Source organism: Equus quagga, chromosome 9 (assembly GCF_021613505.1).
Source record: "Equus quagga isolate Etosha38 chromosome 9, UCLA_HA_Equagga_1.0, whole genome shotgun sequence".
Lineage (NCBI taxonomy): Eukaryota > Metazoa > Chordata > Mammalia > Perissodactyla > Equidae > Equus > Equus quagga.
In genome coordinates this window covers 55,452,299-55,467,662 of record NC_060275.1, presented here as the reverse complement: position 1 = coordinate 55,467,662, position 15,364 = coordinate 55,452,299, and the positions used below count along the sequence as shown (strand labels likewise).

Sequence of the window (15,364 nt, the reverse complement as noted above, 5' to 3'; positions counted from 1 at the left end):
CACCACTTTTTCATATTTTCCGTATCTTTGTTTCTTTGTGCTGTGTGCTTTTTATTGAAGTAAAACATACAGACAAAAAAATACAACGTAATAGGTGTATAGTTATATGAATATTGCAAACTGAATACATCATGGAACCAGCACACACATCAGAAAACAAAATATCACCAGCACTCCAGGTGTGTTTTTCACGCTCCCTTCCAGTCAGAGCCATCCTCAAAGATAATCATTATCCTCTTTCCTTTAGTTTTGAGGTAGATAGTGTCCATGGGGTGTGGTTTTGCTAGGGGCTCTGTCTTTTTTTTTAATAAAAGTTGTATTGAGATATAATTCATATATAATTTGTCCATTTAAAGTATACATTTGATGACTTTTAGTATAGTCACTAAGTTGTGCAGCCATTAACACAATTTTAGAACATTTTTTATCACACCATAAAGAAACCTCATGCCTGTTAATACTCTCCACTGCCCCCAGCCCCAGGCAACCACAATTCTGTTTTGTCTGTATAGATTTGCCTATTCTGGATATTTCATATAAACAGAATCATACAACACGTTGTCTTTTGTGACTGGCTTCTTTCACTTAGCATTTGAGTTAATTTTTGTATATGGTATGAGGTAGGGGTTTGCCTTCATTCTTCTTCTTTTTCTTCTTCTTTTTGGTGAGGAAGATTGTCCCTGAGCTGAGATCTGTCGCCAATATTCTTCTTTTTGCTTGAGGAAGACTGTTGCTGAGCTAACATCTATGCCAGTCTTCCTCTATTTTGTATGTGGGACGCCATCTCAGGATGGCTTGATGAGCAGTGCATATGTCCATGGCCAGGATCCGAACCTGTGAACCCTGGGCCACTGAAGCAGAACTAGTGAACTTAACCACTATGTCACCAGGCTGGGCCCTACCTTCATTCTTTTGCATGTGGACATCCAATTGTCCCAGCACCATTTATTGAAAAGTCCTGTTCTTTGCTCATTGGATTGTCTTGGCGCCCTTGTCAAAAATCAATTGGTTGTAAATGTGAAGGTTTGCTTCTGGATCTCAATTCTATTCTGTTGATCTGTATTTGTACCCTTATGTCAGTACCACATTGTCTCGACTACTGTAGCTTTGTAGTAATCTTTGAAATCAGGAACTGTGAGTCCTTTAACTTTGTTCTTCTTTTTCAAGATTGGTTTGGCTCTTATGGGTCCCTTGAATTTCCATATGCATTTTAGGATCAGCTTGCTAATTTCTGCAGAGAAAGCTGCTGGAATTTTAATGAGGTTTTATGTTGAATTTGTAGATCAAATTGTAGAATATTGCCATCTTAACACATTAAGTCTTCCAATCCATGAGCATGGGATGTCTTTCCATTTATAGGTATCCCTTACTTTATTGTATGTCACTTTATTGCACTTTGCAGATACTGTGTTTTTTACAAGACCCTCCACCAGCAAAAAGATTACAACTCACTGAAGGCTTGGATGATGGTTAGCACTTTTTAGCAATAAAGTGTTTTTAAATTAAGATGTGTACATTGTGTTTTAGGCATAATACTATTGTACACTGAATAGCCTATTGTATAGTGTAAACATAACTTTTATATGCACTGGGAAACCAAAATATTCATGTAACTCACTTTATTTCGATATTTCGATATTCACTTTTTTGCAGTGGTCTGGAACTGAATCCACAATATCTCTGAGTCATGCCTGTATTTTGGTCTTCTTCAATAATTTTTTTTCACTTTTCAAGGTATAAATTTTGCATTTATTTACCTACATTTATTTCCAAGTATTTTATTCTTTTTGATGTTATCTTAAATGAAATTGTTTCCTTAATTTCACTTTCAGAATGTTCATTGCAAGTGTGCAGAAATACAATTGACTTTTGTGTATTGATCTTATATTTTGCAACATTGTTGAACTCATGTATTAGTTCTAACAGTAGTTCTTTATTTTATTTCATTTTTTGAGGAAGATTAGCCCTGAGCTAACATCTGCCACCAATCCTCCTCTTTTTGCTGAGGAAGACGGGCCCTGAGCTAACATCTGTGCCATCTTCCTCTACCACAGCATGGCTTGCCAAGTGGTGCCATGTCTGCACTGGGGATCTGAACCAGTGAACCCTGGGCCACGGAAGCAGAACGTGCACACTTAACCACTGTACCACCAGGCCGGCCCCCTAACAGTATTTCTTTTTTTTTTTTTTTCAAAGATTTTATTTTATTTTTTTTTCCTTTTTCTCCCCAAAGCCCCCCGGTACATAGTTGTATATTCTTTGTTGTGGGTCCTTCTAGTTGTGGCATGTGAGATGCTGCCTCAGCTTGGTTTTTTTGTTTTTTGTTTTTTTTGAGGAAGATTAGCCCTGAGCTAACTACTGCCAGTCCTCCTCTTTTTGCTGAGGAAGCCTGGCTCTGAGCTAACATCCGTGCCCATCTTCCTCTAGTTTATACGTGGGACGCCTACCACAGCATGGCTGCCAAGCAGTGCCATGTCCGCACCCGGGATCCGGACCAGCGAACCCCGGGCCGCCGAGAACAGGAACGTGCGAACTTAACCGCTGCGCCACCGGGGCGGCCCGTGCCTCAGCTTGGTTTGATTAGCAGTGCCATGTCCGTGCCCAGGATTCGAACCAACGAAACTCTGGGCCGCCTGCAGCGGAGCGCACGAACTTAAGCACTCGGCCACGGGGCCAGCCCCCTAACAGTATTTCTTTAGTGGATTCTTTAGGATTTTCTATATTTAAAATCTTGTCACCTGTAACAGAGCTAGTTTTACTTCTTTTGCAACAGATGTTGCCTTTATTTTCTTGCCTTATACTCCTGGTTAGAACCTCCAATACAATATTAAATAGAAGTGGCAAGAAAGGTCATTCTTGTCTTCTTCCTGATCTTAGGGAGGAAAGCATTGTCTTTCATCATTATGATGCTAGCTGTGGGGTTTTTATAGATGCTTTTTATCATATTGAGGAAGTTCCTTTCTATTCCTAGTTTTTAAAATGTTTTTATCATACAGGGATGTTGAATTTTGTCAAATGCCTTATCTGTTTCCATTGAGATGATAATGTGGTTTTTGTCCTTTATTCTATTGATATGGTTTATTACATTAATTGATTTTTGGATGTTAAACCAACCTTGCATTTTTGGGATAGATCCCACTTGGTCCTAGTGTATACTCCTTTTTTATGTTCTTGGATTCCATTTGCTAGAATTTTGTTGATGATTTTTGCAGCTGTATTCATAAGAGATATTGATATTTTGTCTGTTTTTTAAGGGGACTTAGGGAGTTTCAAAAAGTATACTGTTGTCTCTGTGATCCTTTAAGAATTCTCCATGTGTGCTGCCAAAAAACCCCCCATTATTAAAAAGGCTTTGTGAGGGGACAACCCCACAGGTATTGTTTTATCCAAGCTTCTCTCTTTTTTTAATTCAATAAACATTTATTGAGCACTTATGGATCCATTATCAACAAATAAATTATAACTATGATCTTTTGGTCTGAAAGATCTCAATTCAGTCTCATATTGTTTCTCAATGTAAGAGCTGATGGCTTTATTTTTATTCAGTCTTTGTTTTGTGGAACAGAATAATGCAGCTTTGGAAAAATCAATAGTCCTGGCAAGCTCTATCATCATTTTGCTACAAACGTCAACTTCTATTTGCACGGTTCTTTACTGTTCTGGTTGTTCCTGTTTGTCAAGCAAATTCTGTCAAAGAAAATAAGTTAAGCAATAACTAGGAAATAATAAGGCCTGGATTGAATTTGTTCACCTACTAAAAGTGCTCAGGGAAACCTCAGGTAAATACCAACTATTGATTTCAAGCAAATTTTACTGGGCAAAAATGTCTTTGTAAGGACTATGTAGCTCTGAAATAGGTTTCCTAAAATAATGTCGAGGGAAATAACTTTTTAGTTTATTTGTCTTTTATGTGGAGAGAATACATCCAGTGTTTGCTTTGATAACATGTTTGCTAAGCAATTTTGTGTAGGGTATACAAATCAAAGACAGTGGAGGTTTCGCGGTGTGTGGGTCTGTCTAAAAATCTGTGTATTTCTACGTGTCAGGGACACTTGCACCTATGGTCCCTGCAAAGTCCATCAATATGTTTTTGTGTATGTTTACTATTTGCCAGAAGCCTAACTAGGCTGATTTTCCACCCTGGAGCCTAGGAATAGGGGCTGTGCTTGAAACTTTATTTTTGGAAAGATTTCTCAGAAATTTTAACACAATGGAATGATTTCTCTTAAGGAAAGAACAAAAACTATAGTTATTCTACTTCCTTCCCCCTCAGCCTTCCTTCTTTTAAAATAACATTTGCTGTTATTCGCTTTTTTGTGTCATTTGCAAAAATAATACAGACTCAGTGTAGAAAATTGGGAATATTCAGTGAAGCACCGGCAACATTTTGGTCCCACCATTTAGGGATAACTATGAACATTTTTCTTTAAACGGTTGGTTATGGGGTATTGCGAACTGTTTTGTCAACTGCTTTTTTTTTCTCTCCTACCACTGTCTACTCTCCCACAACGACTACTCCCCGCTCTTTCTCTACAGGCGGTCGCAGCCCGGGCCAGCTTTCTGTTTGCCCCGCAGTCTTTCTGCCGGCTGGGTGCTGTCCCGCCCACCGCACGGCTGCCGGGCCTGCGGCGGCGCGGCCCCTTTAAGGGAAGGCGGCGGGGCGGTCCCCGCGCCGATTGGCAGAGCGCAGAGCCACGTGGCCGGCCTGGCAGCGGCGCCCGCGCTCGGGCGGCGGCCGTGGGGCTCAGGGCGGGTCCCCGGGCAGGGGCGCCAGTTGACAGATGTGCATGAGAAGGTGCCTGGTCGGCCTCACGTTTTGTACCTGCTACCTGGCTTCTTACCTTACGAACAAGGTGAGGGGGCCGGCGCGGGGAGGCGAGGATGGCACGTGGGAGATTCGTGTCCCATAGTCATACGTGGAGCAAATGCAGCCTCCAGCTTTTTGTCTGATTTTTTCTTGATGGTGATGGAGACAAAGCCGACTCTGCGTGGGATGCCCTTTTAGAAATAGGATTTGTTGGGCTGTACTGTCCCCGTTTTCCGTCGTGTAAAGCATCCTATGTATCTCCTGGGAAACTGGGTTTTTGGACTGGCGAATTCCCTGGAACTTAATTTTGGGCTGTGTGGACGACTTTTAAGGGAAAGAAAGCACTTGGTTCCTGTTCTCTCGGGGAGGGAAGAGTAGGAGAAGAAATTAGACAAATTCTGCCTTCTTTTCTAAAGCACGCCCTTCCCCAGAATCCCACTAGGTTCCAGAAGCCTGTAAAAAGAAGAGATCACTCCATCCCCGTCTCCCTCTCACACCACTGATTCCCAAACCTATTTTGTATATATCTCCATCCCAGGCGCTTCCAGTATATTCAAGAGCTTTTCATGGAATTATTTTAAAAAGTAAAATATAAACTTAATTTTGGTTGATGTCATGAAGCCGTTTTTATGAAGTGGCAGAAGAGAAGTGGTACCGTGCCTTTGTTTTGTTGGGGGGGAAGCTGGCCTGAGATTTGGTGCCATATAGGGAAATGGTGGACCTGGTGGACTAGGGTGGGGCATCACCTCCTGTCCTGGACTCTGGGCTGGACATCAAGCCAAAGTAGTAGTGATACTGAGCCCAGGACCACCTTCTCTGCAACTGTAGGGTCTGCACCCCCCCCCCCCCCCCCCCCCCCCCCGCCATCCCCCTGGGAAAAACCTCTTGCTTTCTAGAAAGGACTATTAACAACAGCATTTCCTTGTACTCTCTCTCTTAATGTGAGTGGCTATCTTCAGTATATTCAGAGGATGCTCCCAGACCCCGCTTCCCCCTGTCCCGTTGGCTTTCAGTTATGGTGATGGGCCTTTGAAGATCCATCAGTACAGCCTTTTGGGAGGCAGTGATGGGTTTGCATCCTGGCTCCATTTACTTTGTCTTTGGGACTTTAATTTCTCTAAACTTAAGTTTTTAAACTTTAAGATGAGATTAAAAAGTCCTCCTCAAAAGCTGTTGTGAGGGTTACTCAAGATGTTTGCAGGGTGGTTGGCTGAGTGCCAACATCGTGGTAAATGCTCCTTAAGGTGAGTAGTTGCTACTCTAGAAGGAAGAAAGGGAGGAAGGAAGGAAAGACAATCTTTTGCTTATGGTATGACATAGTAATTCTTGGCTTTTAACAGGTTTGTTTTTTCCTCGTGGATCAGGTAGCTAAAAGATTTTTTGTAACACCCACTCAGGAATATGTGAATTTGTGAAATCCTGGCCATTTTGTTTAACTATTCTAATTTGTGTAGCTAACCTGATGGATATATTGATAATGTTTCACTTTAAAACAGAATGACCTTCCTTTTATTTCTATATAATCATCAGAAGGGGCATAGTAACACGTCTTTCATGAAAACCCATAGGCCGTGGCATTGGTTAAAAAAAAACACAAGTATCTAAGCAAAAAATCCAACAGGCGGATAGCGTTTAGTTCACAGGAATTTATATCCCCTCTGGATGCACATTTGCATTTGTGGCATTATTTTTATTTTTTAAAAAAATTTTACTTTTCCTTTTTCTCCCCAAAGCCCCAGGTACATAGTTGTATATTTCTAGTTGTGAGTCCTTCTAGTTGTGGCATGTGGGATGCCGCCTCAGCATGGCCTGATGAGCAGTGCCATGTTTGCGTCCAGGATCCGAACCAGCAAAACCCTGGGCCACCAAAGCAAAGCGCTCGAACTTAACCGTTCGGTCACGGGGCTGGCCCCTGTGGCATTATTTTTGTATTTACTGGGGCACCACACCATTTTATAATCAATGTAATAAAGACCTTACATGTGCATCTTGCTTCAAGATGCTAGACAAAAATAAACCAAATTGTCTTGTCCCCTGGAATATCTAACCTGAATAATAGAAATCAGAGATTCCCAAAGGCCCTCAGAATTTAAACAATAAGCCAATGGTATCCTTCTGCGTTTTCCATGATGGTTTGGAGTGCTCTGGTTCAGGGCTGTAGGGAACTGTCAGGACCACATGGAGTGTTGGAGGATAACAGCCAAAGGCGGAAGAGAAGGCGAGGCTAGGAGATTGTATAAAGGGGAAGGGGGAGGTGAAATCAAGAGTGGCGGAGAGGAGATGTGAGGCCCAGGTAGGGGTGGCAGAGGTGGTCATACATAACAGGACTCTGGCAGGGACTTTGTAACTCTTAGATTATGCCATTGCTTCAACCAGGACCATCTTCTCAATCAGGACAGTCGCACTGCCTTCTGGCATCCAGGGCTGGTTGGCTTGCACCAAGTAGAGGCCAAATGGAGGAGTTGTGCTGTGGGTACCCTTGAGCATCTTGTCCTGCATCTAGTCTGTGCCAGATGAATTCTCTTTTCAATTAGTGAAGGTTTTTTTGTGTCTGAAGTAGAGGATGCTCTTTTCCAGCTTTTAGAAGATTCTATGCTAGTTTCTTTATTTTCATATTTCTCAGTGTAGTTTACTCCTTGAACTGTTTCCCTCTCTATTTGTAGAAAGAAATTCTTTTTTAAAAAAATCTTGGGGCCAGCCTGGTGGCATAGTGGTTAAGTTTCTGTACTCCACTTTGGCAGCCTGAGGTTTGTGGGATTGGATCCTGGGCGTGGACCTGGGTATCACTCATCAAGCCATGCTGCGGCAGTGTCCCACATGCAAAATAAAGGAAGACTGGCACAGATGTTAGCTCTGGGACAGTATTCCTCAAGCAAAAAGAGGAGGATTGGCAACAGATGTTAGCTCAGGGCCAATCTTCCTCACCAAAAAAATAAAAATAAATAAATAAATCTTGTACATCTTAGTCTCACCCCTTCTACAGTTTAATAGAATGGTTGATTTTTGTTTGACATTTGTGCGACACATGTTGTGGCTTTGCTGGCCCAGCTGACCCAGCCTAGATGGCATGTTCCTACATCTAGTGGGAGGTTCCAGCCATAACCAGGCCCAGGGCCCAGGCAGCCACCTGTCCTTACTCTCCCAGCTGTTAAACCTTCAGCCTGGAGACAAAGTCTACATCTGTTCTCCTTTTAAAGGCTCCTAAATTGTTCTTTCCTTTTCCTTGAGGATTGCCCACTGCTGTTGCTCCAAATAGCGTTTTGCTCTGAGCCATACTTTTCAGTGACATGAGGAATTGCTGGAAGGAGAAGTGTTCAGGTTCCGTTTGTCAGAGATTTTGTTTTTCACTGTTCTTTAGCCTCATGAGGCGAGAGCTGCAGCATGTTCTGTCTCATCCGGTATCTAGGACAAAGCTCAGCACACCATAAACTAACTTAAATATTTGTTATCTTCATAAAGATTGTTAAGGGTGATGTAAGACATGGCCCAGATGCTCACTTAGGCCTTTCTCTGTCTCTGTTTTAGAACGAAAATATCAGAGAAAAGTGGGGAGGAGCATATTGAATTATGTGAATAAATAGACTTCAGAGGAGAATGAAGGTCCATTTCTAATAAATATGGACCGGAGCACAGGCAGTTAGCCATAGCTGTGGCATTTAGGAGCTCACACAAGGGGAGTTATGTGTAGGCTAATCCATGGGGCAAAATATAGATATGTAAACTTGCCCAACACCGGTCCACTCCATTTTTTAAATCATGTGAGGAATCAGTGATCTAAAACAACTATTTAATGGTTTTAGGCTTTTAAAAAATTCTTAAAGTGTTTGGTAGTAGAAAAAAATAGAAAAAGCTACTCAGAAGGACAAAATCTAATTCCCCCATTCATAAAGTGCTGTAAATTTGATTGGAAGACATAACAGAAATACAAGTTGACCTTAGCTAGTTGGCTTAAAAAAAAATCCTTCAAATGCTAAAGCACAGAAAAAAGTCTAAGACTCCTAAGCAGAATTAGTTAGAAAAAAAAATCCCTAGAGTGCAAAAACCAAACAAAACCCTAAAGATGGAAGGAAAACAAAAGAAAGAAGGACTAGGATGTAGTTCTTCCTCGAAGAGAAGGGGGTTGGATTTTTAGGCGGACTGAGTGCGAGACAAAGTGGAGGCCCTGAGGAAGCCGGCTGCGCCCATGGGCGTTTTCTCTGGAGTTGCTGCAGTTACAACATAACATTTCTGGGGTCTGGGGAGGTCGGGCACACGGCTGCTGTGCGTCCTACTTTGCTGGTGACGCCAGCTCCATTCCCCAACCAAGAGATGGTCAGGCTTCCGGTGCTGCTGGGGGAAGCAGGCCCACTCTCTTTGTCTGACTTGGAAGGTCACTTTTTTGTTCGCCCAGTGTGTGAATTTGGGTCGGGGCTAAAGGAATCGAGTGTACTTATGTGTCTTTACCAGAGATTTCTTTGATTATATGGTCTGTCAATTCTCTGTAATTTGAAAATGTCCATTAATCTGGTATTTGTTTTTCAGTATGTCCTGTCTGTTTTGAAATTTACCTACCCTACGTTATTCCAAGGGTGAGTATCATTTATGCTCTTTATACTCATTTGTAGGAAATGTCCGATCAGCATCATTAAATGTTCTTTAAAATATTTTTAACGCCTGAGTAGATTTTTAATCAAATAGACATACTGTAATTTATTTAACCATTCTATTAATGGGCATTTAAATTTTGTCCCATTTTGAGGATATAAGCACAACAATGTTATCAGACATTTTTTTTATTCAAATCTGCCAAATTTCCAACTATTTCTTTGGAATAGATTCCTACGTAAGAAATTTGGGTTAAAGAATATGAACTTCTTTAGTGTTCTTGAATATTAACGAATTCTTTTCCAGAAATGTTTTACCAATTTACGTTGTCAACCAGCCTGTATATGAAAGTTTCTGTAATATTTGATTCAAACTATGACTGCTGTTTTTTCCCTCTCTCTGCTGATTTCATAAGGCAAAAATGGTATCACACTGTTTTTCATATCATTTCTTAGATTATTCATGAAGTTGGACAGTTTACTTATGTTTATTATCCACTTTTAACTCTTTTTTTTTTGTTTGTTTGTTTGTTTTTTTTTTTGGAGGAAGATTAGCCCTGAGCTAACTACTGCCAGTCCTCCTCTTTTTGCTGAGGAAGCCTGGCTCTGAGCTAACATCCGTGCCCATCTTCCTCTAGTTTATACGTGGGACGCCTACCACAGCATGGCTGCCAAGTAGTGCCATGTCCGCACCCGGGATCTGAACCAGCGAACCCCGGGCCGCCGAGAAGCGGAACGTGCGAACTTAACTGCTGCGCCACCGGGCCGGCCCCCACTTTTAACTCTTTTTTTCAGTGAATTGTCTATTCGTGCCTTTTTACCCTTTTATTTTTACTGAGGTTTTAGTATATTTCTTATTAATTTAATGAATTCTTCATATTTTAAGGATACCAGCCACTTGTCCATCATGTTTATTGGAATTCCTTTTTTTTTTGCAATTTGTTTGTACTTTGCCTTCATTTTGTTTCTAATTATTTGTGTATGTTTATATAAATGTTTATAATTATTTTGATTATGTAAATGTTGTTTTTAAGTGACATCATAGAGAATTTGTTGTTTGAACATCGGAATGAAGCAGTAGAGAGAATCACATGTGAATCCACTGTGTGGTCTCATGACTGAGCGATGCTATCATTAGAAAGAAAATAGAAGGAAAAATGGTGCAGGGCTGGCCAGCGGTCCAGGTGTTGTAGAAGCCGGCTGGGTGCTTGGCGCTCACAGTTCCCTTTTTCACTTCCCTCTCCCCTCAGCTTTTTTTTTTAATGTTTTCTTTTTATGTGGACAAATATATTGATTGTTTTGTTTGTGATTGCTACCATTGCTTTTTTTTTGTAGATTTTTAAAAATTTTTTCCTTTTTCTCCCAAAGCCCCCCAGTACATAGTTGTGTATTTTTAGTTGTGGGTCCTTCTAGTTGTGGCATGTGGGACGCCGCCTCAGTGTGGCCTGACGAGCGGTGCCATGTCTGCACCCAGGATTCGAACTGATGAAACCCTGGGCCACCGCAGCAGAGTGCGCGAGCTTAAGTGCTCGGACATGGGGCCGGCCCTCTACCATTGCTTTTATGTTTATTCCTCTCCATCACAAGATCATGTAGATATTCACCTGTATTTCATTAAAGCTTTATTCAATTCTTAATCATTGTCTCTTCATTTCAGTATGTGATGCAATGTGAAGAAAGCCCTCCCCTAATAGGTTCATTTACACTGCCCCTATTTATTGTATTTTATCCTGTAATCCTTCTGTTTGCCTTTGGGTTGTTGATATCATATGTAAAGTTATTTTTCTAGGATCTATTTTTGAGTACTTATTTGTCAGTTTTTGTGGAAAGGGGCTAGTGCTAAATTGTTTTAGTTATTACAGCATTTAAATATGTGGTAGAGCTCATCATGCCAGCTCTGGTGATCTAGTGGATAAGATTTGGTGCTCTTATTGTCACAGCCAGGGTCCCTTTCCTGGTCAGGAAACCATACTACCTGTCTGTTGGTTGTCATACTGTGGTGGCTGCGTGTTGCCGTGATGCTGAAAGCTATACCACTGAGATTTCAAATACCAGCAGGGTCATCCATGGTGGACAGGTTCAGCAGAGATTCCAGACTAAGACAGACTAGGAAGAAGGACCTGGCCACCTGCTTCTGAAAAAATTGGCCACGAAAACCCTATGAAGAGCCAACCCTGATGGCCTAGTTGTTAAAGATAGGCACGCTCCGCTTTGGCGGCCTGGGTTCGGTTCCTGGGTGCAGAACCACACCCCTCATCTGTCAGTAGCCATGCCATGGTGGTGGCTCACGTAGAAGAACTAGAAGGACTTACAACTATGCACAACTATTTACTGGGGCTTTGGGGAGGGTAAAAAAAAAACCCTATGAATAACAATGGGACGTTGTCTGATATACGCTGAAGGGTGAGAGGATGATGCAAAAAGCCTGGGACGGGATTCCCCTCTGCTGTCCACAGGGTTGTAAGGAGTCAGAATCCACTTGAGGGCACTAGCAAGAAAGAGCTCATCATCCTTCATTCTTCCTTTTTTATTTATATTATGCAAATGCAAAGAGAAAAGCAGGGATTGTGATCTTAATGTCAGATAAGGTTGAATTCAGGACAAAGAGCATTAAACAAGTGAGTAAAGATGTGTTATAATGCTGGAGCATGCAGTTCAAAATGAAAATAAAATAGTGATGAATCTCTATACCAACCAAACAATAGGGCAACATCATTTGTCAAACAAAAACTGTAGGACTACCAGGGATAAATAAGAACATACTAGTAATAGGAGTCAAATTTACTACTATTTTCCCATGACAGTTCAGTTGGATAAAAAACCAGTGTCGGGGCTGGCCCTGTGATTGAGTGGTTAAGTTCACGCACTCTGCTTTGGCAGCTTGGGATTTCACCGGTTCTGATCCTGGGTGCGGACATGGCACTGCTCATCAAGCCATGCTGAGGCAGCATCCCACATACCACAACTAGAAGGACCCACAACTAAAAACATAAACTATGTACTGGGGGGCTTTGGGGAGAAAAAGGAAAAAAAAAATCTTTAAAAAAACCCCAAACAACAAAAAACAACGACAAAAAACCAGTGTGTGCATATGTATGTTATATAGTATATATGTATGCTAAATAATGCAATTAATAAATATCAAACACTGTATATAGAAAATAGGGATTATGCCCTCTTTTCAAATGCCCATGGAATATTCACCAGGATTCAAACAGCAGTAATTTCCCAAAAGTAGCAATTATACAGTGCTAGTGCACTAAAACTAGATCTTAATATCGAAGACAAAAATCTCTATCTACAAATGGCTGTTGAATATATAAAAAGATATTCTTCACTTATAAGAAGAATATAACTGAAAAATACATTGAGATATTATGCTTTACCTATAAGATTTACAAAATCATTGATTATGGGATGGCAAATGGGTGCAGCTCTGTGAGTGGCACTTTGGCGGATATAACAGCATTGCACTGGTGTGAATCCTTCAATCCAGCAATTCCTCTTCCAGGAATTTACCGGAGAGGTTTACTTGCGTTTCTGTAAATGAAATATGTATAAAGATAGACGTGAAAAATATTGCAGCTCCATTTGTGACAGCAAGCATTTTTATTTTTTATTTTATTATTTTTTAAAGATTTTATTTTTTTCCTTTGTCTCCCCAAAGCCCCCTAGTACATAGTTGTATATTCTTCGTTGTGGGTCCTTCTAGTTGTGGCATGTGGGATGCTGCCTCAGCGTTGTCTGATGAGCAGTGCCGTGTCCGTGCCCAGGCTTCAAACCAAAGAAACGCTGGGCCACCTGCAGCGGAGTGCGCGAACTTAACCACTCGGCCAGGCAAGCATTTTTAAACAATCTAATTTTCATCTATCCAGAACCAGTTAAATAAATTATATTGTATCGCTAGTGGAATGCTGTTCTCATGTTAAACAATACAAGGAAACTTTCGTGTATTGACATGGAAAGGTCTTCAAGATGCATTTAATGGGGAAGAAAGCAAGTCCTTGATAGTGTAGTACACTCCCATCATGTGGAATTGTGTGGCTATGTTTTCCTTATTTAAAAAAAGATAAAGAAGAAACTAGTAAGAGTGGTTACCTATAGGAAAAGATGGGAACAGTGCAGATAGTGGACAGGAAAGAGAAGGAGACTTTTCACCACTTGCTTTTTTATACTTTTGGATTTTTGTTCTTTATGTTATTACCAATATGTTATTTCAGGTGAACTCTAGAATTACTTTGTCAAATTTCTCCCCAATGTTTCATAGCAAAACTTTAAAAATACTGTCTATGACTATGTATATTTCGGTCACTGAAGCTGGGATATTGTTTTCTTGTTAGTGACTGGGAGTCATTTTCTGGTCTGATTATCCTTTCACTTCTCTCCAGGCAGAAGGATTTAGGGAACTTACATGGGAAGGGATGATGTTTTCACCTGAATTGCATTTTCCCCTCTTCTCTGTAGATGGATCAAGCTGAACGTACCTCCCGCAATAGAATGTAAGGTCTACAAATGCAAGAATTTTTTTAAAAATCCATTTTTGTCACCGGAATATCCCCAGTGTCTAGAACAATGCCCGGCACATAGGAGGTGCATAGTAGGGCAGCGTAACCCATTCTACAATATTTATTGGGTGCAAACTATGTGACAGTCACTGTTCTAGGCAGTTGGGATACATCAGTGAAGAAAACAAAGATCCCGCCCTGCTGAAGCTGGCTTTTCTCTGCTGCCTGTCCCTTAAGTGTATCTGCAGTGACCGGTACCCTCTGCCCAGTTGCTCAGCTCAGAAACCTGGGTTGTTCTTGATTCCTTTGTCTCCTTCCTCCCTGACATCTAATTAACAACCAGGACCTCTGGTCCACCTTCTTCATTGGAACTGCCCCTTCCCCAGGCCACTGTCATCTCTCGAATTACTCTAACAACTCTTGACTTGCTTCCTGGCCTCTGCTCTTGCTTCTCTGGAAAGCATTCTGTCCCTCATAAAGAGAGGGAGCTTTCCCAAATGTAAATGTGACAGCATCGCTCGTGTGCTTCAAACCCTTCAGTGAAGCTCCAGCTCCTTAATGTGGTTGACATGGCCTTTCGTGACCAGCCCCACCTCTCCAGTGTCAGCTCTGGCCACAATCGCTTCGAATGCTCAAATGCTAAGGTCCAGGCCAATCGAACCTCTCTGAGAAGCTTTGAATGAGCCATCATCCTGCTCACCTCTGGACCTTTGTCCATTTTGGGCCTCCTGCTTTGAACACGCTTCAGGTTTTTGCTCAGATTTTCTTCCCCTACGAAGACTTACCCAACTCACTGGACTAGGTTAACTGCCCCTGCCAAAGTGGCTTGTAGTGCCTGGGACTCTTCCTGTGAGCGTTTTATCACACTCTGTTGTAATTATTGGTTAGTTAGCTCACTTCCCAGTAGATCAGCCTCGGCACTATTGATATTTTGAGCAGGGTAATTCTTTGTCACGGGACTGTCCTGCACGTTGTAGGATGTTGAGCAGCATCTCTGGCTTCTATTTAATAGACACCAATAGTGCACCCTCTGCTTCCCCACCCCTAGTCGTGAGAACCAAAAATGTCTCCAGATACTGCCCAATGTCCCCTGGGGGAAAAGACCACATGGTTGAGAACCACTGTTCTAGACCATGATGTTGGAGGGGATGACCCCTATCTGTCTGTTCTGTCTGGCTGGGTCAGTGAAGCCTTCACAAAGAAGGCGTGAAACCAGAATCCTGTATGATGAGCGGATGATCACCAACACACAAGGAGCTGGGAAGAACTTTATGGCTCAAGAGGACAACAGCACGTGCAAACTCTTAGAAGTATGAAATGGCCTGGCCCATTCCAAGGCTGCGGGCTGTGCAGAAGGGCTGGAATGTGTCTGTCATAGACAGCCATGGCAGACGTAGAGGAACTGATCCTGGAGAGGGGTGGGTGCAAATTCCACAAGGCTTGTGTGTCACACACAAATGACTTTATCC

General features: G+C 41.8%; 1 protein-coding gene across 3 annotated transcripts in view; it reads left to right on the top strand.

Moving 5' to 3' along the window:
• The first annotated feature begins 4,657 nt into the window (after positions 1–4,657).
• Positions 4,658–15,364, top strand: part of TMEM241 (transmembrane protein 241) — a 117,783-nt gene continuing 107,076 nt past the window's right edge. For 2 of the 3 annotated variants that reach the window (XM_046672367.1, XM_046672366.1), the window contains exons 1-2: positions 4,658–4,853; positions 9,329–9,375. In XM_046672367.1, coding sequence (XP_046528323.1) covers positions 4,782–4,853; positions 9,329–9,375 — 119 coding nt within the window. In that variant the 5' untranslated portion in view covers positions 4,658–4,781. The remainder of the gene's footprint in view (positions 4,854–9,328; positions 9,376–15,364) is intronic. The other variant, XM_046672365.1, reaches the window with a different exon arrangement.